The sequence below is a fragment of the Protobothrops mucrosquamatus genome, unplaced genomic scaffold, assembly GCF_001527695.2.
Source record: "Protobothrops mucrosquamatus isolate PMUCROS unplaced genomic scaffold, P.Mucros_1.0 scaffold2803, whole genome shotgun sequence".
Taxonomy (NCBI): domain Eukaryota; kingdom Metazoa; phylum Chordata; class Lepidosauria; order Squamata; family Viperidae; genus Protobothrops; species Protobothrops mucrosquamatus.
This window is the reverse complement of record NW_015388838.1, coordinates 149,291-176,180: the sequence shown is the minus strand read 5'-3', so window position 1 is coordinate 176,180 and position 26,890 is coordinate 149,291. Positions and strand designations below refer to the sequence as shown.

General features: G+C 57.9%; 4 protein-coding genes and 1 pseudogene across 4 annotated transcripts in view; 4 read left to right on the top strand and 1 right to left on the bottom strand.

The window, feature by feature from the left end:
• The first annotated feature begins 1,869 nt into the window (after window positions 1–1,869).
• Window positions 1,870–5,002, top strand: SLC25A34 (solute carrier family 25 member 34). Its single transcript, XM_015825797.1, has 5 exons — window positions 1,870–2,274; window positions 3,073–3,138; window positions 4,162–4,314; window positions 4,501–4,635; window positions 4,751–5,002. Exons 1-5 carry the CDS (start codon window positions 1,870–1,872, stop codon window positions 4,925–4,927), a joined length of 936 nt encoding a protein of 311 aa, XP_015681283.1. The 3' UTR covers window positions 4,928–5,002.
• A 2,038-nt stretch (window positions 5,003–7,040) lies between these two features.
• Window positions 7,041–10,042, top strand: TMEM82 (transmembrane protein 82). Its single transcript, XM_015825788.1, has 6 exons — window positions 7,041–7,110; window positions 7,205–7,277; window positions 7,486–7,660; window positions 8,297–8,705; window positions 8,898–9,085; window positions 9,905–10,042. The coding sequence occupies exons 1-6, from the start codon at window positions 7,041–7,043 to the stop codon at window positions 10,040–10,042; spliced, it is 1,053 nt and encodes a 350-aa protein (XP_015681274.1).
• A 3,292-nt stretch (window positions 10,043–13,334) lies between these two features.
• LOC107296439 lies at window positions 13,335–15,161 on the bottom strand (annotated as a pseudogene).
• A 1,332-nt stretch (window positions 15,162–16,493) lies between these two features.
• FBLIM1 (filamin binding LIM protein 1) lies at window positions 16,494–19,242 on the top strand. The gene is made up of 7 exons (XM_015825787.1): window positions 16,494–16,659; window positions 16,810–16,958; window positions 17,477–17,558; window positions 17,683–17,852; window positions 18,344–18,522; window positions 18,644–18,761; window positions 19,090–19,242. Exons 1-7 carry the CDS (start codon window positions 16,494–16,496, stop codon window positions 19,240–19,242), a joined length of 1,017 nt encoding a protein of 338 aa, XP_015681273.1.
• Window positions 19,243–22,233: 2,991 nt separating this feature from the next.
• Window positions 22,234–26,890, top strand: part of SPEN (spen family transcriptional repressor) — a 51,468-nt gene continuing 46,811 nt past the window's right edge. The window contains exon 1 of the mRNA XM_015825786.1: window positions 22,234–22,316. Within this exon, the coding sequence (XP_015681272.1) occupies window positions 22,234–22,316 (83 nt within the window). The remainder of the gene's footprint in view (window positions 22,317–26,890) is intronic.

The window sequence follows — 26,890 nt, the reverse complement described above, 5'->3', positions numbered from 1 at the left end:
CCCCCGCCCCCTGCATGTATTACTTTTATTCAAGGCCTGCAGCCAGTTTTGCGGCACTTCCTGGTCCCCCGTTTGCCCTTCTCCGCTACCTGCCATGGCCCCCCCATCCTCCCCCCCCCACTGAGCTGGGAAGAAATCGCCAGGGCTCTCCCTGGGCCCCCCCCCCGCCCCACTCCCTGGCAGCAGAGCCTCTGGTGGGGGACTGGGCAGGAGGCTGGGAAGGCGAGCGGCTCATGCCGCTCTGGTGGGGGGGGGTCCTTCTGCTGGGGGGGGCTTTCTGTGCACCGACAGACCCCGGCCTTTGGGTCTGGGTTCCAGTTGCAGTTTTATCTCTTTCCAAACAGCCGGGCTAGGAGTGGTTGTAGTTGCCTAGGGCTTGGTTTTTTTTGGTTGTTTTTTTATTTAAAAAAAAAGAAAAAGCTTTTCTTATTTTTAGATTCTCAATTTTAACAGACGAGAGGCCTGCTAATGTACTGTACGTGGCCTTTTTCCAGGGGAGGCCTCTGTGGCACAATGTGCCTGGATACACGTGGCCAACCCTTCCAATAAAGGCAACTTGGCGATACACTGCGCTGCGGCCTGCCTGCTCGGCTGCCTCCCCTTTGCTCCCCCATGACTCCTTCTGGGGCCGGAGGGAGAGACCTCTGGCCGCCTCGGCCTGCTTGGCGGCCTGGGCCTCGCTTGCCACAGATAGGTAGGAGCTCCTCCCGAGGGTCACTGGAAGCGGCTTCCAAAGACCAACGTTTTTCGGCCTCTTCCTCTCACAGTTCCTCCGATCTGCTTCCCCCCCACCTGTGCCCTGCAGAGATGCCCGAGATCCTGCCCCAGAGCCCATGTCCAACGTCACCGGCCAAGCCTCTCGCGTGGCTCCAGCTGATTTCCACAAGGTCCCTCTTAAGTTTGTCTTTGTGGGCTGAGGCCCAGTGGCCCACAAACGCAAAGGGGTGGGGGGAGTCTCTGTGGCACTCATGGACTTGCAAAAGGGGCTGTTTCTCCAGTTTGGGGACGGTCGGGGGCTGAGCCCTGTTATGCCCCCTCCCCCCTTTCACGATGCCCCCACGGGACGTCTTCCGTAGCCCTGCCCTTCACCTGCGACGTCCTCCCTGCTGGAGACACCGACCCGGAACTCTGGCTGGGCTTTTGAAGCCTGGAGCTGCCGCTCTGGACGCACAAATGCTCAGGTCTGTGTGCCAGCTGCGGAGGCTGTGCTTGTCCAGGCCAGAAGCTTGGGGTGCCCCTTGTGCCCTTGGCAACTTCACCCCCCCCCCCAGGATTAGCTTGTTACACCCCACCCCACTCCCCCGGATGGGATCAGCTCTTGGCAGCAGACTCTCCTGCTGGAGAAATACACGCTTGAGCCCTGCGCAGCCGAATGGCTCCGCTTTGGGCAGGAGAGCCCTCCCGTCACTCATCAGGGCTGCTTCCAGACACACAGCCTCTTCCCTGAGCCAGGAGGGGGTGGAGCCGGCAGGTTTGCGAGCCCAACCTGGAGGGAGGAGGCCTGGTGGATAGGGCTGGTCCTTGCTGCAGTGGGTGGGCCCAGCCCTGGGTGACCTTTCTCCTACATGCAGCCACCTGCGTCCCTCCCCTGCCCAGCCCACTGCCTGGCGGGGCAGCAAATAAAGGCCGCCTCTGCTGTGGTTGCACCCAGAGGGAGGTGCAGCTGGGGCTGGAGCAGAGAGCCAGGGCTGCCAATGCTGGTGAGGGCTCAGCGCAGCTCGGGCTGGCCGTTGGGGGCCTTGATGCCAGCCGCCCCGCGGGAAGAAAGGGGCCTGCTCGCCCCCTGTCAGGGCTGCCTGGGCAAGGCTCCTACTTGGGTGGGGAGGCCTCGCGTCCTGTCTCTCCACCTGGGCCGGTGGCAGCCACCCCATGGAGGCCTCCCCCCGCCGCCCGGCGGCGCCCTCAGTCTCCCCGCCGGTGGATTTCGTCCTGGGCGCCACGGCCTGCTGCCTGGCCTGCGTGTTCACCAACCCGCTGGAGGTGGTGAAGACCCGCCTGCAGCTGCAAGGGGAGCTCCGTCCCCAGGGCTCCTACCAGCGCCACTACCGAGGGGTGCTGCAGGCCGTGGCCGCCGTCAGCCAGGCCGATGGACTCCGGGGTCTGCAGAAGGGACTGGCGGCCGGGCTGTTGTACCAGGGGCTGATGAACAGCGTGCGATTTGGCTTCTACTCCCACACGGAAGATATCGGCCTGACCCAGCATCCGGGAGGGACCTTGGCAGCCGGAGCTGTGGCTGGGGCACTGGGGGCCTTTGTCGGGAGCCCGGCCTACTTGGTAAGCCTCTTGGGGGATGGGGGGCTCCTGGGCAGTTCCTTGGCTTGTTGGGCCATGGTTGTTCCCTCTTTGCAGGCCGGACGTGGAGGTAGGTGGGGCCGGGGTCTCCTGTGTGGTTCCCTTTGAGCAGGTGATGTGCCAGCCATGGCTGCACCAAGGAGGGACAGCAAGGGGGGAGGGGGCTTGGTCATCACAGAGATCATCTTCTTCAGCAGCACAGCCTGCTGCGGGCTCCGAGGGGCTGGTGAGACCTTGAGGTGGTTCCCTCTCCCCAGGGTGCCTCTGCGGGCACCAGGGTCTTCTCCTTTGCTGCCCGCAGAGGAAGGGGCACGGAGGCTGGCTAGGGTGGTGCATCCTTCAGCCTCTCGCCAGGAAGGCGCAGAGCCTTTGAAAAGCCCATCGCCTGGGCATTTGCAGCCCAAGAGAGCTGCCCAAGGAACTTTAGCCCCAAATGGCCCAGTGCAAGGTGGGCATGGCGGCGCCCTTCCCCTCCGCCCAGGCTCTGCTTTTGCTTGATCTAAGTGGGAGCTCCAGTTGCTCCCTGCAAGGGGGGGGCATTAATTAGGCAGCCCCTTTGGGAAGAGAGCCCAGAAGACGGTTTTCAGCTTGGTATCCCCGAGAGGGAAGTAAATGCGTTCCCCAACTGTCCCAGGCGGGGCAAGTCCAGGTTGAGGAGGGGAGAGGCCCCTGGGCCTCCGAAAAGACCGGGTGCAGGTCAGCGGGAGAGGGTTGGTTTTCCCTCAACACTCCCCCAACTCCCCCATCCCAACCTCAGCACTTTTGCTTTCCTCTCGGCAGGTCAAGACGCATCTGCAAGCACAGACGGCGGCTGCCGTAGCTGTGGGACACCAGCATAACCACAAGGTCCGAGGCGGTCTCGTCTCTCGCCACAGGCTTTGCTCAGGAGGGGTGTGGGGAGTGGGGGGAGAGGACGCCCCTTTCTTGGTCCAGGACTCTGCCCAGAGCTGTCTTGGCAGAAGCCTTGGGGCTTTGTAAGACCCCTCCTGGGGGGCGCTCCTGCCAGGGGTCACGCCTGAGCAGCCCATGGGAGGAGCCTCCCTCCCACTCAGCCTCTTCCCAGCGGGGCAAAGCCAAGGGAGGCCTTGCGAGAGCTGGCACTGCCAAGCCGGAGGGAGGGGGAGCCCGATTGGGCACCATTCAAACCACGGCAGCTGCATCGGCTTGCTTGGCCCAACCGGAGAGGGTTCCTTTTTGAAAAGTTCAGCACACCGGCTCCGGTGGCCTGGTGTGGCTAGCCGGCCGAATGGCCGGGCTGAAAAGCTCCCAGCCCACCCGTCCCTGGAGCTGGGCAGTGCCACAGCCGACCCTGGGATGGAAGCGTTTTCCTAGCTGCCGGAAAGGGCCCCAAACAGCCTATCCCATCCTTGACATGCCTTAGAGCAGGGGTCCCCAATCCCTAGCCTGTGGACCAGTACCGGGCCGCGGCACGCCAGCAACCGGGCCGCACAAACAAGCGAAGCCCCATCTGTGGGATGCAGGCAGCATACAAAACCACACACCCTCCGGTCCGTGGAAAAACCTCTCTCCACGGAACCGGTCCCCGTTGCCCAAAAGGCTGGGGGGCTCTGCCTTAGAGCAGCCCCTCCTCCCTCCCAGCTGAGCATCCTAGGCAATTTTGTCTGTTAAGGATGGACTTTCCCCAGTGGGGAATCTTTCCCTAGCCAGGTCCTTCACGTGGCCCATGCTGAACGGGCAGAGAACAGCGTGATTCCATTTTTTTTTTTAGTCCTTTCTAGAATCAGGCTTGGCCCTGCGGTCGAGGGGAGGTTCCTGCAAAAGGCTCCTCCCTTTTTCAGCCCCCTCCCTGGCCTGGCCCAAGGAAGGGGCGCCAGGCTCTGCTTCTCGTCTTCTCCTACCGCTTTGCAGAGCATCTCCGGGGCCTTTGAGGCCATCTATAGGCGGCAGGGGCTGCTGGGTCTGTGGCGCGGCGTGAGCGGAGCAGTGCCTCGTGTCATGGTGGGCTCCTCTGTGCAGCTGGCCACCTTTGCCTCTGCCAGGGAGTGGGTGGCAAGGCAGCAGGTGAGTAGGCTCTGTGTGTGTGTGTGTGTCCTGAAGGGGGTGGGCCTTTGCCCAGCATCCAGCTCGCCGGGAGGGGTCTCCCCTTTGGCCTTTCCCAGCCACCCTGCTTCCCCACGCATCCGTGGCGGCCTGCAGACACTGGACCTGCCCTTGTCAAGACGGTTTCTCTGGCTTTTCGTTTCCCAGTGGTTCAAGGAAGGCAGCTGGATGGTGGCTCTCGCTGGGGGCATGATCAGCAGCGTGGCCGTGACTGTAGCCATGACTCCCTTCGATGTGGTGAGCACACGACTCTACAACCAGCCGGTGGATGAAACTGGCACGGTGAGGCTCTCGCGGTGCCCCCTTCATGCAAAATGCCCTCGCCCAGGTTTTGGGATGAAGGAGTGGGGGGGGGAACGTTGCCCCATCAACTGGTCCTGTCCTCTTCCCCCTGCAGGGCAAGAACTACCGCGGCTTCTTCGACTGCGTCGTGCGGGTCTCGGAGAAGGAAGGCATCCTGGCCCTGTACAAGGGCTTCGGCCCCGCTTACCTCCGCCTGGGGCCACACACCGTCCTCAGCCTTCTCTTCTGGGATGAGCTGAGGAGGGTCCCCTACTGGCAGCAGGCCACCTGAAGACCCCCAGACTGCTCAGGACCCTCCAGCCCCAGAGAGCAGGACTGCGGAGAGCAAACAGCTCTTTTCCCAACTGGAGTGTCGTCTGCGGATGTGCCCAGATACGGAGCGATGATGAGGGCTGGAAAATCAAGGACTCCACAGAGCAACTTTCAAGCAAAAGTCGCAGCTTCAACCACCACCCTTTTTGGAGGGGGAGGGGGGTTGGTCCCAAATTCACCATCTGAGAAACGACTGATTTTCGCTCCTGCTCCGGGGAGCCCTCCCCCCCCCACACTCCATTTTGACTCACACTCCAGGGCCAGAGTCGGAAAGGCAGGTGCCAAAAGGGAGGGATGGCGAGCGCCTCTCCCTCTCCAAGCGTCCGCAGCGGCTTCACTCGGGCAGATTTTTCCCCACAGAAGCGGAAGAGCAGGTAAAGCAGGAAAGATGGAGGAAGAAGAGAGAGAGAGAGAGAGAGAGAGAGGCAGGATGCTGAGAGATGAGAAAAAAAGCCCGGGCAGAGGGGCCCTTCCTGCTTTGGAAACACTTTCCACTCTCCTTCACTGGGGTGGCAGGGGTCCCTCCTAGGCTAGAGGCAGACCCAGACCTTGGGAGCGACCCCGTTGCCACTTCTGACCTTGGGGAGCCATCAGAAAGGACCAGGGGGGCGCACAGGAGGGACAGGTTGCAACCATCGCTGGCGTTGGGTAGAGTCCAGGGGCCAGTCCCAGCAAAGCTGTCTCCAGCAGGGAGAGGGAGGACACTGTGGGCAAGGGGTGGCCGCCGTAGACAGTCCCTGCCAGCGAAGCAAAAGGCTGGCAGCCTTCTCCCCCAGAGTTTATGGGTCGCTCCTTGGAAGCATCTTTGCCTCCTCGTTGCTCGGGCAAAGTTGAGTTGGCAAAGTTAGCCAGGTTTGGGTTTAAGCCACCGGGAGACAGCGGAGGTGCCGGGTCCAAGGGCCCAAGTTCAGCGATGGAAGGAAGGTGTGGCTGAGATTTATTGCTGCCCTGAACCGGACGGCCCTGGACCTCCTCTGACCCATCGCCGCCTCCCCTGGCCTGGCGCTGCAGCAGGACTGGGGCAGAAAACCGCCTCTCCCGTTTCCGTTGTAAAAAATAAAGGCTCCATTTCCACAAACGAGAGAGCAGCCCCTGTGTGGGATGTGCACGGCCAGCCGCCGGGGGTCCTCGCTCAGACTCCAGAAGGGGGTCAGCACAAGCGGCGGGGGGGACGGGTGGGAGGGTGGCGGATGCGTTCAGCACACGCTCAGAGGCAACGGACGAGCTTCCTGCTTTGTGTGCCCATCGCTGGGCCAGTCGCTCAGCGGAACGGAGTCGGCCTTTGTTCGGGGCTGATCCTGGCCGGAGGGACGGCTCCCCTGGCTGAGGGGGTGGGGGGCTCTGATGCCAGCAGGGAGGCTCAGCCCCACGTGTCTCCCCCAGGCAGGAGGGATTGGCCAGGCCCAAGGCCAGCGGCAGGGGGCTGTCCGGTCCTCCAGGTGAGGAGGGAGGCTGAATCCAATAGTGCTTCCCATCCAAGGCAGCCCTTAAGGGGCGTTTCACGAATACTGGGACAGAAGGCAGCTGTGGACCTTGGGACCCAGGATGCAATTGTCTCAGCCTTTAGCACTTTGTGGTCTTCAGAGCACTGGGGACACACACACACACACACACATACATGCACGTCTTTGATTGCCTGCTTCGTGCGTCTGATTCAGTGACTCCTCTGCCCTAAACAGCTGCAAAAAGGGGTCTGTTCTTTTGGCCCCCACATCTTGCCCTCTGGAGCCACCCCCACCCTGCCTGGTTCCCCTCATGCCTCAGGTGGGAAGAATTTTGAGTCAACCTCCCGAGGCCTGCGGTTCCATCATCCCCAGCCTGCAAGAGCAGAGCCTTGGACGGGCGCTGAGTGAGCAGAGGTGTCTTCCCAGGCGGCGGAGGTGCCCTTCCACGTCCTGCTGCTGGGAGGGCCTCCCTCCTTTCCCAAGGAAGAAAAGGCTGAGCCAGCCTGCCCATTGCCTCCCCCCCCACACACACACTCCCCGTTTTATTTGCTCACTCTGGGCTCAAGGTCCTTCCTGTGCCGTCCCTCGGAGGCCATTGAGAGGAGCCTGGGTGCAGCGCGGGCCACAATGCTCTCCTGGCTGTCAAGCTTCCTCCCGCTGGCCTGGACCTCCAGCCTTGTGGACTCCCTCCTGCAGGGTTAGCTTCCTCACTCCCCCCCCTCCAGTCCTCCCCTCCCTCTCCCCACGGTCCCTCCCTCCCTCCCTCCTGGCTGACCTTTGCTTCCCTGCAGGGCTGGTGGGGGCCTGTGCCGTCTGCATCCTGGGCAGCTTGATGAGGATTTACCTCTACATCCAGTGCCTGAAGTGAGTGCCTGCTGGGAGGGCCCCAGGCTGGGGAAAGGAGGGGGGCTCTAGGGCCCCAAGGCCACATTCTGCAACTCGATTCAGCCCTCCGTCACCCTGGGCACCTCCCACGGTTAATGGCTGACCCTTTGCCTGAGCCCTAGAGGCTGTGCAGGGATGGGGCACTGGTCCGGCTGCCCCATCTGGCTTTTCCCCTTCGTCCTCTCAGTGACCCCGACAGGCAGAAGGAGAAGGAGACTCTCCGGCAGCAGCGGCCCTTCCTGGACCGGCTCCATCTCGTGGTGCTGACGGCCATCTTCACCATGGTGGGGCACCGGGTGGCCGCCCTGATCGTCCTGGAGTTCTCCCTCCGGGCGGTGTCCACCATCCTCTCCCTCAACAAGGTGGCCCGTCTCCTTCCTGCTTCTGCATCGGGGCCGGGAGTGGGTGGGAGTGGGCAGAACCCAGGGCAGGTCAAAGTGGGGGGCAAAGGCGGCTGGAGAAAAAGTGCCAATGCCAGCTTCAGGACCACATGATTGGCACCGAATTCCTGCTCAGGAGAGTAACGCCTCTACTCCGCCCCCTTGTTTCTACCAGGAGGCGGCCGATGGCTCCCTTGCTTTCTGTCCCCCCACCCACCATTGGAATGGGGGGGCGGGACAACCTGAGGCTTCACCAGCCACACTCCCCATAGTGCCCTTGTGTCTCTCCCCATTGGGTGGGCACAAAGTCCTGCGCTGTGCACGCTCCAGAAGCCCTTGCTGGTGCCGCCTCGGAGGGAGGGGTGCCAGCTGTGCCCTGGCCTCTGCTTTACGAGCAGCTTCTGCGGATAATGGCGGGTGGATTCAGGGGCGCAGGTGGCGCTGGTGAAGGGGGTGTCGCTGGACAAGTGCCAGTTTCATCAGGGCCTCAACACTGGCACAGCGTGGTTTCCAGGGGTCTTTTTATTGTGTGTGCTGCCCAGAGCTCTTTTGGGCAGGCGGGTGGCTAACTGGGCTTCCGTGTACCAAGGAGGCTTGTGCCCGCTTCTTGCTCTCCAGGGGGCCCTCAGCAGCCAGCTCTACCTGCTCTGCCAATACTCGTTGGGCTGCGGCGTCTCCTGCAGCCTGGGCTACCTGCAGGAGGGAGCGCCTCATCGCACCTGGAACCTCCTCCTGGCCGTGGGGCTGGCCCTGCTCCTGACCCACTACGTCTGGCGCCTGGCCTGGCACGTCTCCACCATGTACGAGCTGCACTGCAAGGAGCGCTACTGCGGAGGCTGCCTCTTCCTCCTCACCACGTGGCACGGGATCCCCCGGATGCTCTGCAACGCCCTCCGGGTGACCTTTGGGGTGGCCGACTTGGCAGCCGTGGCTCTGATCAACCGGGATTTCCTCTCGACCTCGGAGGCGATCCGCTTCTGGACGCCGCTGACCATCTGCTACACACTTCTGGTCATCTACATGCAGGGTGAGTGAGTTTCCGGTTTGGTGAACGCCGACTCTGGTCCCACAGAAAGCAGGCCTGCCTGCAGATCCTGCCCCTCCCTGGGGCATTGGGGGGGATCCTTTCTGAGCAGGGGCCAATCTCCCCCCCCCCCCGTGGAAGGCAGGGCCCAGCTCCTCCCGCTGACCCACTTCCTTCCGCCTGGTTGACCGACAGAGGAGCAGCATCAGAATCCCACCCAGTCGATGGCTTTCCAGACCGTCTTTGTCAGGATGGGAGGCCTCCTGGTCCTGCTGATGACGGTGGGCCAGTGGAGGGACATCGTGAACATCCTCATCTCACTGGCAGGGGAGATCTGGTGCCTGACCCGGACCGGATCCATGCTGGAGGTGTGCAGGGAGCAGGTGAGGAGAAGGAGGAGGAGGAGGAGACCGGAGTGTGGACAGAAGCAGCCCAACCTCTCAGCTGCATCTCTGCTGGCATCTGGGAAGTTCCCTTTCAATGGGGTTCAAGGTGTGAGCAGGCCATCGCTGTGGGGTCCTCATGAGCTCAGCAAGAGTGGGGGTTGCCCTCCCCTCCCCTTCCAGCCCAAAGTCTGGAGGTTCTGACTGACATAGGCAAGAGGCCTCCTGTGTCCAGGCGCTGTCGGAGGGAAGCCATCCCTTCCGTATACTTTGCATTGCTTTCCATTTCAGGATGAGCATCCCTCTCTCGCGGCATCTGCGTCCGGTCTACCTCACGGTCAGCGCCGAGAGCCCTCAAGATCTCTGGCGGCAGCAGCAGCAGCAACAGAGGCCACGTCCTGAAAAAAAGAGAAGCCCCACGAGAAGGGCCCGGCCTAGAGACTGTAGGCCAGACAGGCCACAAGCCCAGCTCCATCTGGGCTGTCCAGCTTTGGGGCCAAAGGGTTGGTGGGTTCCCTCTCGGTGCTGTGGCCCCCTCTCGCCCCCTTCAGCAATTCCCTCTCTGGCCTGCCTTCCTGGGACGGCAGAGAGGCCGAAGCGGGCTGGGCTAGGTTGCGAGGGGCTTTGGCTGGTGGGGGGCAAGGGGAGTCCATTCGGGCCAAGGGGTGGCACCGGAGACCTGTTGCCATTGCCCTGTGGGAGGAAAGAAGGAATCGCTCCCGTTCTGGGTGCCAGAGTTCCCGGCTAAAGGGAGCTGAGCCTGGGCTGACCCAGGAGAGTCTGTGGGTCAGATGGGCCCCCTGCTCCCCCGTGTGGAAGGCTGCCACCTACTTTGTGCATCGTGGGCTTGATTCCAGCACCGTATCCCCCCACCCTCCACCCACAGGAACTCGCAGGTGGGCCTTCATCCCCGGCTCCCGAGCTCGCCCGTTTCGCGCTCTCTGTCCTCCCGGCTAAGGCTTTAAGGTTTTCCCCAGTGGGGGAAAGAGATAAAGGCGGTTTTATTTTAGACAGCAGTCATCAAGGCTTTGCTAAAACTGAAATGCGAAGGGCCGGTTAATTTTCTCTGGTCTAGTTAGAAAGGAAAAGAACCTCTGCCTTTTAGCGGCCTTGTGTTCCAGGAGGATGCAGCGGCGGTTGATCCTGCAAATGCAGAAAGTAAAATAAAAAGGACGGCGACAGAAATCGGATTTTGTTTGGTTTTCTTCTCGGGTTGGTTTCCACGCCAATTTCCGCTCTCCCGTTGCAACCGGCCCTCTTCAGGCACAGTGAGTTTTGCAGGATCTCTTTGGAGGGATCCTTCTTTGGAAGGGAGCCTTACGGAGTGTCCCCCATGGGTGGGCCTGGGATCTAGAATGGCTTTTCCCCACATGCGCCCCCCTCAATGGGAAGACGGCCTGCAGCTCTTTCCTCCACCAGCTCACAGTGGGTTTTGGGGGAGGTGGGGGCTATCCTATGCCAGGGGTAGGCCACCTTGGCTATTTTATGACTGATGGACTTCAACTCCCAGAATTCCTGAGCCAGCATGGCTCAGCTTGGAAACCTCTCCCTTTCCCCTCAGCGTGGCTGGCTCAGGAATTCTGGGAGTTGAAGTCCACGAGTCATAAAAGAGCCCAGGTTGCCTATCTCTGGCCTAGGCCCAGGCCGCTTTATGACTCGTGGACTTCAACTCCCAGAATTCCTGAGCCAGCATGACTCAGCTTGGAAACCTCTCCCTTTCCCCTCAGCGTGGCTGGCTCAGGAATTCTGGGAGTTGAAGTCCACCAGTCATGAAGGGGGCCATAGTTCCCCCATGCTGGCTCAGGAATTCTGGGAGTTGAACTCCACAAGTCATAAAAGAGCCAAGATTGCCTACCTCTGGCCTAGGCCTAGGCCGCTTTATGACTCGTGGACTTCAGCTCCCAGAATTCCTGAGCCAGCATGACTCAGCTTGGAAACCTCTCCCTTTCCCCTCAGTGTGGCTGGCTCAGGAATTCTGGGAGTTGAAGTCCACGAGTCATAAAAGGGCCAAGTTTGAAGACCCCTGTCTTAAATCTAACAAAGAAAATGGAGGCTGGCTGAGGAATTCTGGGAGTTGAAGTCCACGAGTCATAAAAGGGCCAAGGTTGCCTACCCCTGGCCTAGGCCTTGTAAGGCGTTTGCTATTCCACCTTTTCCTGCGCTCCAAGCCTTTGTGGTGCTTTTCCTGGGTGGGTGGCTGGCACTGGGCTTAAGCCCTTTCTCCCCCCCCCTCCACCCACTCAACGGGTCCTCACCAAGGTGATGGGCGCACAGTTGTACTGCCACGTGAAGCTCTTCCTGGGTGCCAGGCTCAGAAAGGTGCATGTATTTCTTCCATGCTCCATCCATCTGTCCAATAAACAGGCTTACTGTACCTAAGAGCCCCCCCCCAGTGAACTGCAAGGCCCACCACATTCCCCCCCCAGTCCCTTTTCCTTCCACTCCAGGCCTCTGTATGGCTTCTCCACCAGCTCTGAATGCAGCATCGGAACATCTTTCCCTGCGAAGCGAATTAATGAAATCCTGCAGAGTCTGGAAGGCTTTTCCCACACTGGAGCCCACGGGAGGGACAAGGGGGGGGGAATGCCTTGATGCCTTTGGGGGCTCCTTTGGCAACGAAAGTTCTGGATTGATGGCTTTCCGGAACAGAAATCCTAGCCTGACTGTGCTTTCTCTTGCTTGGTGATTTTTTTTTAATCTGGACGGGCTCTTTCCGTCCGCCCTGCAGATTGGTGGCTTCTGCCTGGGTCTGTTTCCCCCCAGAAGAACAGAGTCGGATGGGACCCTTGAAGGTCTTCTAGTCTAACCCCCCCCCCTCAGGCAGGAAATCAGGAAGGCCTGGCTTTCCCAGGGCTTTGTGGGAACTCTCTCGCGGGCAAGTTTGCTTGCCTTCTGCTGCTCTGGCTCTAGAAAGGTCAGTTTGCGCGTGGGGAGCAGCTCCAGCTGCTTCCATTGTTCCCTAGAGGAGGGGTCCCCAACCCCCGGTTCGTGGACCGGTACCAGGCCTCACAAACAAGCAAAACCCCATCTGTGGGATGCAGGCAGCACACAAAACCACACACTCTCCGGTCCGTGGAAAAACCTAGCCGGCTTCCGGCCCTGGGTGCTGTTGCTCCCCCCAAACGGCTTCACTGTTTGGGTGGCTGCCTTTCAGCCCTCCACCCCTGCAGTGTTTGCTCCTAGCGCCGAATAACGCGCGAGCCTCAAAGGGACACAGGGCGCCCACCGTCACTGCTTTCCAGAAACCCCCCACCCCCCCCAGTGCCAAAGGCTGTCCCCATCAAAGGCGGGATTGGGTGGGTGGGGGGCAGGTGTGGCCCCCCAAGATTGCTGATAGATGAAGGGGCTGGTTTCCTTTCACGGGTAACCTCTGACCCCAGAGGTGTGACCGACTGTCTCGCGAGCCCATCCCTACCTGCGGAAGGACATGCATCTCCCTCTCCCTGCTGGTGCGTCCAGCAGGTGGCAGTCTTGGGTCACTTTTGGTGGCGTTTGCCAGTCTGCAGAGTCAGACCTCACCTGCAGGGGGCTAGGGAGGGAATTGGGTGGGGGGAGGCTGGGAAAGCTGCCTGCCTTTGGTGGCTGAAAAAAGCCAACAGGAGCTGGCTGGGCTGATGTCACGCTGAGCCTCGGCTGCAGCTAGGAAGGCTGAACTGCAGGGTCCTCCTCTTCCTGCTTCCAGAGCAGCCCTGGGGGAGTCCTCAGGCACTGTCCTGACACACACACACACAGGGGCAAATCTCTGCCCGGCCCCTCCTCCTCTTGAGATGTGCTCTGGAAGGCTTTGCTTGATGCTCACTTCCACCACCGTTCAGCCTTGTCAGTGCAAAAGAGAACCTGCACTGAGGTGCCCACTTCAATTGGGGTGTCCCTGGCCAGCAGACGGGGCCGGACAACCAGAGGATGGGCGAGGATCAGGCCCACACACTCTCGCCCAGGACAGCGATGCCCTGCATCCTCTGGGCACAACGGGGGTCCAGCTGGCAGAAGCGGTGGGACAAGAGTGACTCTTGGGGGCCTTGGCTCACGTGACCGAAAGGCTCCCCTTGGGAGAGAGGTAAGCGGCTGGGAGGGGCGGCAGCCGACCCCCATCCCCAAGCTCCTTTCCAAGGGGTCAGCCTCACGAGATGGGCCAGACTAAGTCCCCAGGGACTTTTGGCTGTCAGAATAACTTGCAGGTCTCCCTCCCTCCATGTTCTTGTGAACTAGGAACTAGGAAGGCTGAGTTGTTTGCCCCAGTTAGCTCCAGTTAGGTCCTTGGCAGGTTCAAGTTCCCCTTTACATTTTTCTGACTGGGGCCTTTGGGGTGGGGAGGGGGGCTCCTCAGATTGAATGGCCAGCTGGAAGCTTTATTGAGGCCTGGGAGGGGGTTCATTGTCACCACCATGCCGGGTTTTAGAATGCCAGCTTCCACACGACCGACTGGAACGGTACCAATCTCGCCAATTTTGTAGACACCCTGAAGTGGCAGGCGTTAGAGGTTTGTCAGCTGGACGAGCTGGTGGCAAGATAGAGTCCACTAGCACCGCCATCTTCATGAGTCACCTTCCACCCTTTGAACCAGGGCATATTAGAGCTAGGTTCCGACATGTTATCTCCATTCCAGCCTGAAATTGGCCCAGAGGTCACCGTATCTGGATTGTAGCCGATTTTCTTTATGTACGTGCTGACTTCTTTGACAATTTCCTCATATCTCTTCTGGCTGTAAGGCGGCTCAGTGGAATTCATCTTGTTGACCGCAACAACGAGCTGTTTTACGTCCAGAGTATAGGCCAGAAGGGCATGCTCACAAGTTTGTCCATTCTTGGAAATACCTGCTTCAAATTCACCAACACCAGCCACAACAATTAAGACAACACAGTCAGCCTGAGATAATAATAATAATAATAAAGTTGGAAGGGACCTTGGAGGTCATCTAGTCCAGCCCCCTGCTCAGGCAGGAAACCCTATACCATTTCAGACAAATGGCTGTCCAGTCTCTTCTTAAAAACTTCCAGTGTTGGAGCATTCACCGCTTCTGGAGGCAGGTTGTTCCACTGGTTAATTGTTCTAGCTGTCAGGAAGTTTCTCCTTAGTTCTAGGTTGCTTCTCTCCTTGGTTAGTTTCCACCCATTGCTTCTTGTCCGGCCTTCAGGTTTCTTTGGAGAATAGCTTGACTCCCTCTTCTTTGGGACAGCCCCTGAGATACTGGAAGACTGCTATCGTGTCCCCCCCTCATCCTTCTCTTCGTTAAACTAGACAGACCAAATTCCAGCAACCGTTCCTTATATGTTTTGGCCTCCAGTCCCCTGATCATCTTTGTTGTTCTTCTCTTTCTAGAGCAGTGGCGGCGAACCTGTGGCACGGGTGCCAGAGGCGGCACTCAGAGCCCTCTCTGTGGGCACGCACGCCGTCGCCCCAGTCTTCAGCCTTCAGCTGGGTTTTATAAAACCTTTTTGTTTTAGGCCTCTGCCGCCGTGTACAAAAAAAAAGGTTCAATCAGTCAATTTCAACTTCTAGCGGAAAAAAAAGATCTTGCAAAGTTGGAATTGATTGATTGAACTTAGTCCCACCCAGTCTGCTGTTACCACCGCAGCCATGCACACCCAATGGGCCACACCCACCCAATGGGCCACACCCACCCGGCACCCGATGATGCATAAGTGGGTTTTGGGTTGCAGTTTGGGCACTCGGTCTCTAAAAGGTTCGCCATCACTGCTCTAGAGTCTCAACATCTTTTTTACATTGTGGTGACCAAAACTGCATGCAGTATTCCAAGTGTGGCCTTACCAAGGCCTTGTAAAAATCATGTTTTTGATGAAATCTCTGTGTCCAGGAGCATCAGCGATAGTGACATTTCCAGAGTGAAATGTCAAGGGCGATGATGCCCCGTTCACGTTCTGCCTTCGTGCACACTTGAAGGAGCCTCTTCACCCATCTCAGCAGCTTCCTTCTCAAACGCCTCCATGCCCCCCTTGTCCATCCCACCCCATTGGTCAATCAGATGACCAGTGGTGGTGGTGGTGGACTTGCCAGAATCGACATGTCCGATGACGACAACGACGTTGACGCGGGTCTTTCCCTTTCCCACGTTGGGTGGTTAGCTAAGGCTTTCCTATCAGCTCCAACCCGTAGCGCAAAAGAGACCCGGGTTGCAAGCCAAGGGAAGACACTCTGCCAGTCTCTCAAAGGAGGAGGGGGGGGGAGAAGGATGCCAGAGGTCTCCCCCCAAGGTGGGGAACGGGGGGGTGCGGTCCCCTGCTAAGCCAGGCAGCCCCAGCCAACAGCTCTCCTTCCTGGCTCAGTCAGAGAAGCCTCTCTAGAGGTCCAGGATGATGGGACTTGTTGCCTCCCGCCCTAGATGGGCGGATGCCGGGTCCAGACTCAGCTGTTTGGGGGGGGGGGAAATTCTGCTTGGGAACACAGAGTGCCCAGAGGGGGGCCGCGAGAGCCCGGGACCCCAGCAAGGGGAAGGGAGGGAAAGAGGGAGGGGAGGGAAAGAGGGAAGGAAAGAGGGAGGGCGGAGCGCGGGAGGGCCGGGCAGGTACGAGAAAGCTCCGCTTCTCGCAGACGCCCCTCGCCTTTTACGGCCACAACGGCGGCGGCGGGGCGGGGCGCGCCTGCTCGACCCCCGGCAGGCAGGCAGGCAGGCAGGCAGGCGAAGGTGTGTGGAGCGAGCGACGGCCGGAGGGAGAAGCAGCCGCCCGCCGTCGCTGCCGCTTCCAGGTGAGGTCGAGGGCGGTGGTCAGGGTCGCCCGGGGTCCCCTCTCTCTTTGCCCCGTCCCGGGACGAGATGCTCCGGGCAGCCCTTGCAGGGGAAGCCGCCCCACGCCCCCCTTTTCCCCGCTTGGAAGAAGGGCGGAGGGCGCTCCTGCTTGCAAGGAGAGCCCGCGGTCCGGCAGAGTCCCCGCCTGGGCTGCGCGCCCCCTTCCCTTCCCCGAAAATCCCCCGGGAGCCGAGCGGGGGGCGTCCCGTTGGCCTCCCGGGGAACGGCCGGTCAGGAAAGGAAGGAAGGAAGGGAGGGAGGAAACGGCCGGGAGCGGCCGAGGCGCGGTGCCCCTTGTTCCTGCCTGCATGGGGCGCTTGGGGAGGCTTTGGGGGAGAGGGGCTGGGGCCGGGTCGGAGGGAGGGGGGAGCTGGGCGCTTGTTCTCCACGAGGAGGGGGGTCTCCCTGCCCTTTTGAGCCTCTCCTCTCGGAGGAGACGAGCCCCCTCCCCAAAGCTCAGAAGTAAAGGGGGGGGGAGTCAGCAAAGGCTATGGGGACTTTTTTTTTGTGCAACATTTATGTGTCCCTTGACACCCCCCCCCCAGGCCTTTTGTGGCTTTCTCTGCTGGGATGGAGGGAGGTGGGGGGCGGGCTTGGAGGGAGAAGCCCCCTTTGAGGTTTTGCCTCTAGCCTGCCACGGTTCCCCCTTTCTCTCAGGTGGGGATGCTCTCGCGCAAGGCGGAGAAGCGCATGGTCTCCTCCATCTTCATCATCCTTGCGCCACCCCGGAGGGGCTGCGGGGGTCCTGCGAAGGCCCCGCCGTTCCTTCCCACGGAGAAGCTGGTCCCTCGGAAAGAGGGGAGGGGGGCCAGCAGCACGCCGGGTGCAGGTGAGGCCCCTGACGTCCTTGGGCCCCCGGTCCAGAGCTGGAGCAGAAGTGGGGAACCTTCAGCCGTGGGGCTTCTCTGGCTGGGAGGCCCTGGATGGACACCCCCCCCCCCAGGGTCTGGCTGAAGAATAAGCTCCTTCCCTCCTGCAGTTTCCTCTGCCCGGCTGGCGCCGCCTCTTGACCCTCCTCAATCTGTGGAAGCCGTCCTGAGGTCTCTGCAGCCCTCCGCTGCCCTCCCGGTGGAGACCCTGGGCCTGGGTCTGCAGAAGGGAGCTGCCGCCTTGCCCTCCCCCCTGCAGGTAATTATCCTTTTTCCACAGGAGAGGGTCAATCTTCAGCTTTTCCTTATGGAAGAGCAAGGGCAGCTGGGTGGGGAGCAGAATTAAAACACAGGCTCCACGGTAGCCCGTAAACTTTTTAATATCAAGTAATGGCCGCCTGGCAATAGCCTGGATCCTTCACCTGGAACCTTCCCTTTAATCACGCCATCCAGAGACACTTTGCCTGGTTTTTTTAAAAATGAAAGAGAGAGAAGAACTGGCCTGGAGGCAATTTAGAGAGGCTCCAGGCCGCATTTCAACACACACACACACACACACACACACACACACACACACACACACGTTGCAGCTTCAAAAAAAAAAAACCCCAAGAAAGACTTCCCAGTATTGAAGGAGAAGGAATCTTTAATTAAAGGGTCCCCCACCCTGGACCCACAATTGCTAAATTGCTACAGGAACCTCCTTTGGCAGACTACAAAACCCACTTGGCTTTCCAAAGGGCTTAACTCGGCCTGTTCTTTTCTCTTTTTTTCCAGACTTCTGGAGTGGAAGAGCCTCGGCCGGCCTCTCCTCTCGACTGGACAGATGGACAGGCACAGGAAGAGGCTGCAGCGCCAGGTGAGGAACTGCCCCCTGTCCCCACCGAGGGGTCGTCGGCTCGCTCGGTGTCTTAAGGAGGCGACTTGACCCCCGGCTGACTGGGCGATCCACCCTCTCTCGGTCCGCTTCATTCCTTTCCCAGATATTTGCGCTTTCTGCCATAAGGGCATCTCGCCCGATGCTCTTGCTCTTGAGGCCATGAGGAAGCAGTACCATGTCAAATGCTTCACCTGCCGGATTTGTCACAGCAGCCTTGCGGGGCAGAGCTACTACCAGAAAGAGGGCCGGCCCTTGTGCACGGCCTGCTATCAGGTAAGGCCTAGGGTGCCAGGGGTAGGCCACCTTGGCTCTTTTATGACTCGTGGACTTCAACTCCCAGAATTCCTGAGCCAGCCATGCTGAGGGGAAAGGGAGAGGTTTCCAAGCTGAGCCAGGAATTCTGGGAGTTGAAGTCCACAAGTCATGAAGGAGGCCATAGTTCCCCCACGCTGGCTCAGGAATTCTGGGAGTTGAAGTCCACGAGTCATGAGGGAGCCATAGTTCCCCCATGCTGGCTCAGGAATTCTGGGAGTTGAAGTCCACGAGTCATGAAGGAGGCCATAGTTCCCCCATGCTGGCTCAGGAATTCTGGGAGTTGAAGTCCACCAGTCATAAAAGAGCCAAGGTTGCCTCTCCCTGGCCTAGGCAATGGCCAAGCCTGGCACAGATGGGAGGAGGAGGAGGAGGAGACACTTTAGATCCGAGAGGCTCCCAAGATCATGCCTGCCTCTCGTCTTTCTGGGCCTCGCCTCTGCCCACCCCAGGAGACTCTGGAGAAGTGCGATGCCTGCCAATCCTCCATCCTCCATGAGATTGTGTGGGCTCTGGGGAAGGGGTACCACCCAGAATGCTTCACCTGCGTGGCCTGCAGCCGCCCGATTGGCAGCGACGCCTTTGCCGTGGATGACGACCACCAGGCTCTTTGCCTCCCGGACTTTTACAGGTACAGCCCCGTAGCTTCTCTGCCTTGCGGCGGGTGGGAGAGGGCGCAGCGGGAGGAAAGCAGGGACGAAAGGCCGGAGAATTAGATGGCTGAGCTGCCCGCCTGCCTGCCTGCCTTCCAGGAGGTTTGCTCCCGTCTGTGGCGTCTGTGAGGAGCCCATCATCCCGCGGGACGGGAGGGACGCCTACAAGATCGAGTGCCTGGGGAGAAACTTCCACGAGGATTGCTACCGGTGCGAGGTGGGTCTGGGGAACTTGGCTGAGCAGAGAGGGGCCTTGGAAGCCTTCGTTGGAAGGATGCCGGGGCAAAGAAGCCAGCATCGTCTCGTGGCCTCTCCTTCGTGAGGAATCTATAAACCGAGTCAGTTTTCTTGCTCCGGAAACTCCCTTTCCTAATTGTGGAGGGGGACCTTCCAGGCTGGGTTTCAGTGACTGGGAAAGTGTGCTCCCCCCTTACCCCACAGTGTTCTTGGCAAAGGGGATGAGGGTTTGAAAGCAAGCAAGCAAGCCCGGAGGGGGGGGGGGACGCGAGGAGGCAGCCCTGACGCTCGTTTCTTTTGACCCGTAGAAGTGTCAGGTCTTGCTGTCCCTGGAGCCCACGGAGGACGGGTGTTACCCTCTTGGCAGCCGCCTCCTTTGCCAAGCCTGCTACGTCTGGCAGACCCGGGGTCCTCCTGCTCCGGATGCTGATCGCTCTTGGAAGTGGGCCCAGGAGGGCTAGTCCAGTGCTCCGGCTGCCCCCTCCCCTTGCTCTGTCTGCGATGTTTTTTCTTCCGTGGGGAGTGGGCCAGGGACTGAGAGCAACGCCCTCCTTGCGAATTGGACTTGCCACTCTTCCACCAGACCAAAGACGCCACGCTCCTGCCCCCACCCCCCCACCCCAGCCCTCTGCTTACGTCTGCCGGCTAGGGACAGTGCTCTGCTCTCGTTGATGGAGGTGCCGCTTGGCCGGGATTCAGCCTGCAGGAAAGCTGCTTTCCCAGGCAAGGAGAGGAGAGGGTCAGCGTGCTTAGTACTCCAGCTGTGTTTGACAGCTGGCTGGCCCTCCCCGCTTCCCCCCAAGCTCTGCCTCAGGGTGGGGGCAGGTGGCAGCCGGGCCTCCGAGGAGCGCCTGGCCTGAGCTAGCATAGGGGACCAGGAGAGGGAGCACCTCCATGCTTGCAAGTTGCCAGGCGGCAACTCCATTGTGTTTTGGGCCCGAACAGAGGGAGCTGAGGGCGCTGTAATCCTGCAGACCCTAATCCTACCCTTTTTGTCCCAAAGAAGCCCCTTCTTTTGAGTCCAGCCCAGCAGCCAGATCAGAGAAAAGGCTTGGCGGACACACGAGCAGAAGCAGAAGTTCAGTGGACTTCTGCTGTTAGTACCCATCTCCTCCACTAGGGGGCAGCCCAGCTCTGGCCCTCCCTGCGAGTCAGAAAGACATGGCTGCAGGGCTTAAAATACTGGGGAGGGGGCAGGTGGGGCTCTCCCCCCTTGAAGGACAGAAAGGAGTTCTTGGGAAAGGTGTACGGAATACAGACATATGGGGGGGGGGCTTTTGATTCTTGGCCAAACGCTTAAGCATTTTTCCCTTTGGTTTTGTCAGTTCTGGCCAGCAAGGCCAAGAGTTTTAAGCATGCCGATGGAGGGAAAGGGGTCCCCAACTTGGCTCCCCATTTTTGCTGGCTGTTCCTTCCCCCCCCCACGCAAGGGGAGGCATCTTGCTGACTGCTCCCCCTGTGCTGCCCCTGGCTAAGTGCTCTCCGGGGCCACAGCTGGAGGGGGAGAGGAATGTGCTTTTTTGGGGCTCCTTCAGATGCTTCAGTCCTTCTGAGACTTGGGGGGCCGGGCAGCCTCTCCCCCCCTCCGACAAAAGACCCCAGCTTTTGTTATAAACCGCCCCGGAGCCGGCAGACACAAAGCCATTTGCCCCCAAAGGTGCTTTTCAACTGGACTTCCTTGTTTATTTATTTTTTTCCCCCTCCTTGGAAAACGTTTCGCTTCTCACATCCAAGAAGTGGAATGTTTCCAAGGAGTGTGTGTGTGTGGGGGGGAAATAAAAATAAAAAATCCAAAATAAATAAGTAAATCCAGCCGCCTTTTGGAAAAGCACTTTTGCAGGGGTCTTCAAACTTGGCCCTTTTAGGACTTTTGTGGACTTCAACTCCCAGAATTCCTCAGCCAGCAAAGCTGGCTGAGGAATTCTGGGAGTTGAAGTCCACAAAAGTCCTAAAAGGGCCAAGTTTGAAGACCCCTGCAACTTTTGGGACCACCATGAAGTGGATAGTTGACATTAAAGCCATTTCTGCAGGGCCTGTCCGGGGGGGGCAGGGGATGGGGTCGAATCCCCACGCGTGTTTTCCGGACAGTCCGGACAAGTCTCCGAGCAGGACACGGGATTCCTCGATATCCGAGGGGCTGCCAATGGCATCTTGGTTGACCGGGGTGCAATAAAAAACCATCGCAAATAAAAGCTTTAAAAAAAACAGCACCGAAGCCTCACTCCGAAATCGACGGGACGCCCGTTGCGGGGGGGGCTCCCCCGAAACGCGACCCTCGGGGAGGGTGGACGGTCCGGAGACCCCCCTCCTTTGACTCGGAGGGGGGCGCCCCCCAGTGTACAGCGCCCCTGCTGGACGCGCGAGGAAAGGCAGGTGCGGCGCGGCGCCCCGGTGTCACAAAATGGCCGCCCGGCTAGGCAGCCGCGACAAAATGGCGCTCGTCCCGAGCACGAGGGCGGGGCGGCCTTTCCCGGGGCCGCGGGGCAGAGAACGGTCGGCCTTTCCCGGTCGCCCCCTCGTTACTCCAGCTCCTCCCGACCCCCCCCTCCGGGCAAGAGGTCGCCCGGGCCTTCACTGCGCCCGTCAGGCCTGCCAGGGCCTCGGTGACGGAACCGAGAATCAGTCGCGCAGGCAGCACGGGGAGGAGCAGGAGGCTCGGGCTGTGGAGCATGGGAGCTGTAGTTGTGAGCTCGGGAGGGGCTGAAAGGCCGAGAGGGGCCAAAAGGGAGCCGGAGCTCAGTTCCCAGAAGGGAGGCAATAACTTGAGGACGCGGATCCCGGATACGGGAGTACGTCGCTACAGACGGGATGCGCGCGAGTGTGCAGAACTTGTGAATCGCACCCAGTGAAACAAACCCAACCCTCCCCCCATCCCGACATTGACGCTAATGAGAAGCGGCGGCAGGGCCCCATAGCGCACGCGCAGAGGAAAAGTCCCCCCCGCCCGGGGAGCGCGTGCTGCGCGTGCGCGCTGGCCGCCCGAGAGGCCTACGGAGAACAGGATTCTCTCACCGCTTCCCCCCCTCCCCCTCCCCCCGCGCTGCTGGAGCAATCTCTCCTGTTTCCCCTGGAAGAAAAAAGAAGTCTCCAGAGCGCTTGCGCACGCTCTTCTTTTTCGCCTCCCCCGCCCTTTCCCGCGGCCCGACGCGCGCTTCCCGCCGCCCAATCGGCGGCGCGCCCCGGGGCGCGAGGCGGGCGCTCGGCGACGGATTGGCTACGGCGGCGGCCGAGCGCGCAGGCGCCGTGCGGGCGGGCGGGCGAGCGAGCGGGCGAAAGAGCGACGCCGCGCGCGGCGCTGCTGCGGCTGCTGAGGAGAAATTGGGCTGAAGCAGCGACAGCGCCGCCGCCGAGAAGGACGCGCGCACGACGGNCCCCTCGCGGCGCTGAGCCGAGCCGAGGCGGCGGCGGCAGGCGGGCGGCGCCAGGACCCCCCGTCTCCCGGGGGCAGCATCATGGTCCGGGAGACCAGGCACCTCTGGGTGGGCAACCTGCCGGAGAACGTCCGCGAGGAGAAGATCATCGAGCACTTCAAGCGGTGAGCGGGGCCGCCGGGGGGGCTCGGGCGGGGCGGAAGGGGATGGGGATGGGGACCAGCCCGGGGAGGCCTTTGCTCCGGGGAAGGGGGGGGGAAGCGGGTCGGTGGAGGGAGCCCGTGATTTGCCCCAAGGGGGGGGGCGGGAGGGAAGGGAGCCCCCCCGCCACAATGCCCGGCCCTCCCTGCCTCTGTGCGACAGGTAAAGCCTTGTGGGGGCTCTGTGTGTGTGTGTGTGTGTGTGTGTGTAAGGGCCTGGGGAACCCGATGCAGGCCCGGGATTTAAGAGAGCCTCTGGGGAGCCCGGCCCGAAGACGAGCTGGGCCACAACCTGTCATCCAGGAGCATCTGCCGGCTGCTGCTGCTGCAGAAGAAGCCTCTCAACTGCACCTCTTCCAGCGCTGGAGAAGCCCCAACAATGCAAGTGCTGCTGCTGCTGCTTTGTTCTTGAGCAAGGCTGCTGGACTCCTTTCTGCATTGGGCATTTTGGAAGTGTGGATAAAAAAAAACCTTCCCTAAGGAGGTGCATGCAGTCTTCTTCAGCTCTAGAGACTGCCTGCCTGCGGATAAGGAGACGGGCAGAGAGCAAAGATGCTGCACCGCTGGCCTTCATGTCACTGACTGGAATTAAAGAGCGTGTTGTGATGGAAACCACTTTTTACTCCAAGCAGGGCTGCATTTTTATTTTTCTACTACTGACAGCTTGGAATTTTTCACACGAGCTGGCCACGTTTATTTTGAGGTTCTTTGTTTTCTTATTCTGGAGGAATTATGAAAGAAATAATCCGTGGATATTTAGGCACAACTTTGACTAAATCCCTTTAAAAAAAAAAAAAAAAACAACTTCTTTTGTTCTATTGCTGTGGAGCATTTCCGGGATGGCTCATTCCGAATTGTCGTTTTAGTCCTGTTATTTGCATTCGTGATATATTCTTTTCTGGCTGTAAGAATGTTTGCCTTTTAAATTCCACCCAGTTGAGAAACGTTTTGGACAAAATGTGTGCAGCCTAAGAGCACCGGTGTGTGTTCACGGGATGGCTTTTGTGTGGCGATGAACGCCTTCTAGATAACAGTTGCAGGAACATCTGTCTTAAATAATTGTTTCTGGCCTTGCCTATTATGGCATTGTGAAGGAAAACTGACATGCATCATTCTTGACCCCTATGTGGGTCAGCTGAAGTTATTTTCAGTGAAAGACTTAAGAGGATTGCGAGTTTTCTTGTAATTTTCTTCCTACTGTTTAGGAAGATTATGGAGCGTACCTAATGAGTCATCATGGGAAAAATAGACTTGCTTGCTTACCTCATGGGGGAACAGCTTGACTGATGAATCTAGGGAAAGAGTGAAATTACCCTGTATTCTTAAATGGAAGCTTGTTTGGTGATGGTCAGGATACATTTTCATTTTGTGCCAAAGAGGTTCTTTAGTGTTATGTTAGATGCTTTCCACTCCTCCTCCTTCCCTCCTCCATAATTCAGAGTTGGGGCAAGCAGGCTACAAAATCAGAAGTGATTTTTATCCTGGTCTTATTATTTAGTAGATGGGGAAACAGTTTTAAAGTGTTGGAGTTGCCATATGCAAAATAAGTCTTGCTGGGAGCTGAGGTGGTCGGTCCTTTCCTAGCAGTTTTTCCTTTGTGTTGTTTTTTGTTTGTGTGTTTGAATAGGTGTTTGAGGAAAGCACACACACACACACACAGACTGTCTCATACTCCTTGCTGTGATTGGCAACACAGAGCCTGATTCATCGTTTGGCAGCCCAGCTTTTTAAAACAGAAAAACGGTTCCTTGATCCTCCCTTCGCGGGAGAGGAGAGAACAACATGCCTCTCGAAGGGTTTAGCGCAGTGCTGGCTTGTATGAATGCCTTTCTAAAATGGCGGCCGGGTCCCAGTTTATGTCGGAAGGAATAGAGACGATCTCAAGCTGCACATAGGGGAGGTGGGGGGGGGCTTTGTGAAGCCGCAGGAGCAGCATCACAAGAGCTGCGTAACGAGAGATTTCATCTAGCTGCCTGGTTGATGCCGCCGCCACCTTAGCTGCAGAGCTTTCCTCAGTGTGCAGAAGGAGATTACTTGGAAAAGAGCTGTTGTAACCGAAGCACACTTATGCGCAAGGGACATCCCCTTTCAAACGGGAGAGGGGGCAAATACTGTTCATTCTCACATCTGCAAGAACAGCCTTGCACTAAATCATAGGAAGCAGAGTGATGCCGAGAAAAATTTGGGGAAAAAAAACATGCACAAGTTTAAATATGGATGCAACAAAGATCCAGTCGGGAAAATACATCATGCAGATTGTGGTTGTGCTTATATAAAACCCGGAAGAGTTGCCTCAACTTTCCTTTTGGAGAAAGGGCGACCGTGGTGATCCTTTGGCGGTTAAGAATCAGGGAGCATTGTTGTGTGGTTGGGTTTTTTGGGGGGGGCTGCTGGTTGGCCCTGGGATTCAAAGGGCTTCTGTGCCCCCAACGGTTGGAGGAAATGAAATGGAAATTAAAACTGCCATTCCAGCATGCTTGTCTTCTCCTGTCCTACCCCCCCCCCCCCTGTTTCCACAAAAGGTTTCTAATGCTGGAGAAAGTTGCCATGGTGCTGTTGCTTGGAGATGAGTCAGAAAAGGTTCTGGTTTTTATTTTTATTTTTTCCACAATGTCCCAGTTTTCACGCAAGCCCAAGCGTGGTTGGATGTAAAAAGCCAGTTTATCTGGCCAGTGTTTGGTCCAACCGTTCAGTAGATTTTCCATTGATCATTTAATGGGTTGCCGACCTTCTAACTATCAGAGTTGTGTTTTGGTTGGCAAGAGATGCCTGGGAGTGCTGCCTGTGTACAACAGGGGCGGCCCTTTCTTTGTATGACCCTGGGTGGGGGAGGGGACAGGTTGCACAACAATTGCATTGCATGGCTGCAGGGTGTGTGTGTACCAACAGGAGACTACTGCAGTTCTCTGTAACGTACATGTACATTTTAATTCCTAGAAGAGAGGCTTAAAAGGGGAGAAAGAAAAGCCCCCTTTTTAGTTTTAACTGGTGTCTGGCAAATAAAAAATAAAAAATTCCCACCCATCCCCCGCCTGGGAATAGGACAAAGAATTTGCCAAGAACAAGCAGCATGAACAGCCTTAACAAGGAAATCAACCTCAAAGCTACCTATGGCTCTCTAATAATATTAAAGATTATGAATGTAAATAGAGGCAACCACACTCTTTAGCCTCAGCGTCAGTTTCAGTCATTCTAGCGACACGCGACGTGGCGAGTTTGACCCCTGTGTTCCAGGAGATGCTGATTACGTGTCCTAGAAAGACTGCATTGTTTATACGTGTTTAAATTCTAAAGAAAATACGGTTTGAAATGGCTGATATTGGTATGTGAAAAATCGATTGTTCCAAGTAGGGGGGTGCCCTTTGGAGAATCAGTAAGAGTCATGAGAAAATACACAAAACACTTGAATTGTGCAGCTCTTTTAATCAGGGGAATGAATGATCAATGAAGGACACTTCTAAGATGACCTTTAACATATAAGGAACTGCTGTTTAGAATACGATGTGATAATTTGGGTTATCCCTGTTTTGGAAGCTTGTTAGGAAAGATAGTGCACATTAATATACAGAGTATTTGGGGTGGGGGGGAAGCTCTGCAGCTCTTAGAAACTTCCAGTAACCAATGATAAGGGCTCATGTTTGTGAAGATGAAAGAGAAGTTGACATGTAGCTCTTAAAATTAAAAAAAACCCTGTCTCTAAGCTCTTAAAAATGATGCAGTGCATCAGATGCATTTTTATTTTTCCCCCAACCCCATATTAATTCACTCTGTGTTTAAAAACAAGACTCCCCCTTTAATTCATCCACACTGGTCTTTCTGCTTGCTTTTATTTTGCTGAGTTTCTATGAAAAAAAACCATTCCAGGAATCTGAAACCTCTTAGATGGGCCTTTTTTTTTTGATAGCAATCTGAGGAAATGATTAGTTGTGAAAGCATTACACAATTCTAACTGCGGTCCGAGTTTTTGTAAAAATTGAAAATTGAAACACTGAAAGTATTTGCTGCTCTTGGAGGAGGAGATGCATAGCAGCTTGCAAGAAAGGGTGGCTAAATATAGCAATGTTTGTCCTGTGCATAAATGCCAAATGCCCTCTTGATTAATTAGAGAAAAACAGCAGTCAGTTTTAAGCAGAGCAAGTAAGTCCGTGTTGCTTTTCTCTGTCCCCCCCTTTTTTTTTTTTAGAAATGGAGTCAATAAAACAATAGGCACTGCAAGAGTAAGGTGGGCTTCCAAGGCAGTTCCTTTGTCCTTTATCGTTGTTCTGATTTGGGGGCCTTGACGTGATGGAGTTAAATACCATCTACGTAGCACTTGGTAGCCTTCCAAATATCGGGGGGGGAAAGCTTTTGGTAAAATTCCTGTTTTATTTCCAATCCGTTTCATGTCACGGCTACACAGGGCACCGGTTCTTCCTTTTTGCAGGGCAAGCTGAACCTGGCTGAGCTGATACAACCTGTGGAACCCCTGGCACACAGGTCTCTTCCAGTCACTGGTGTGCCCAGTTCAAAGCATTTCCCATTCTCTTCGAATAAAGCAG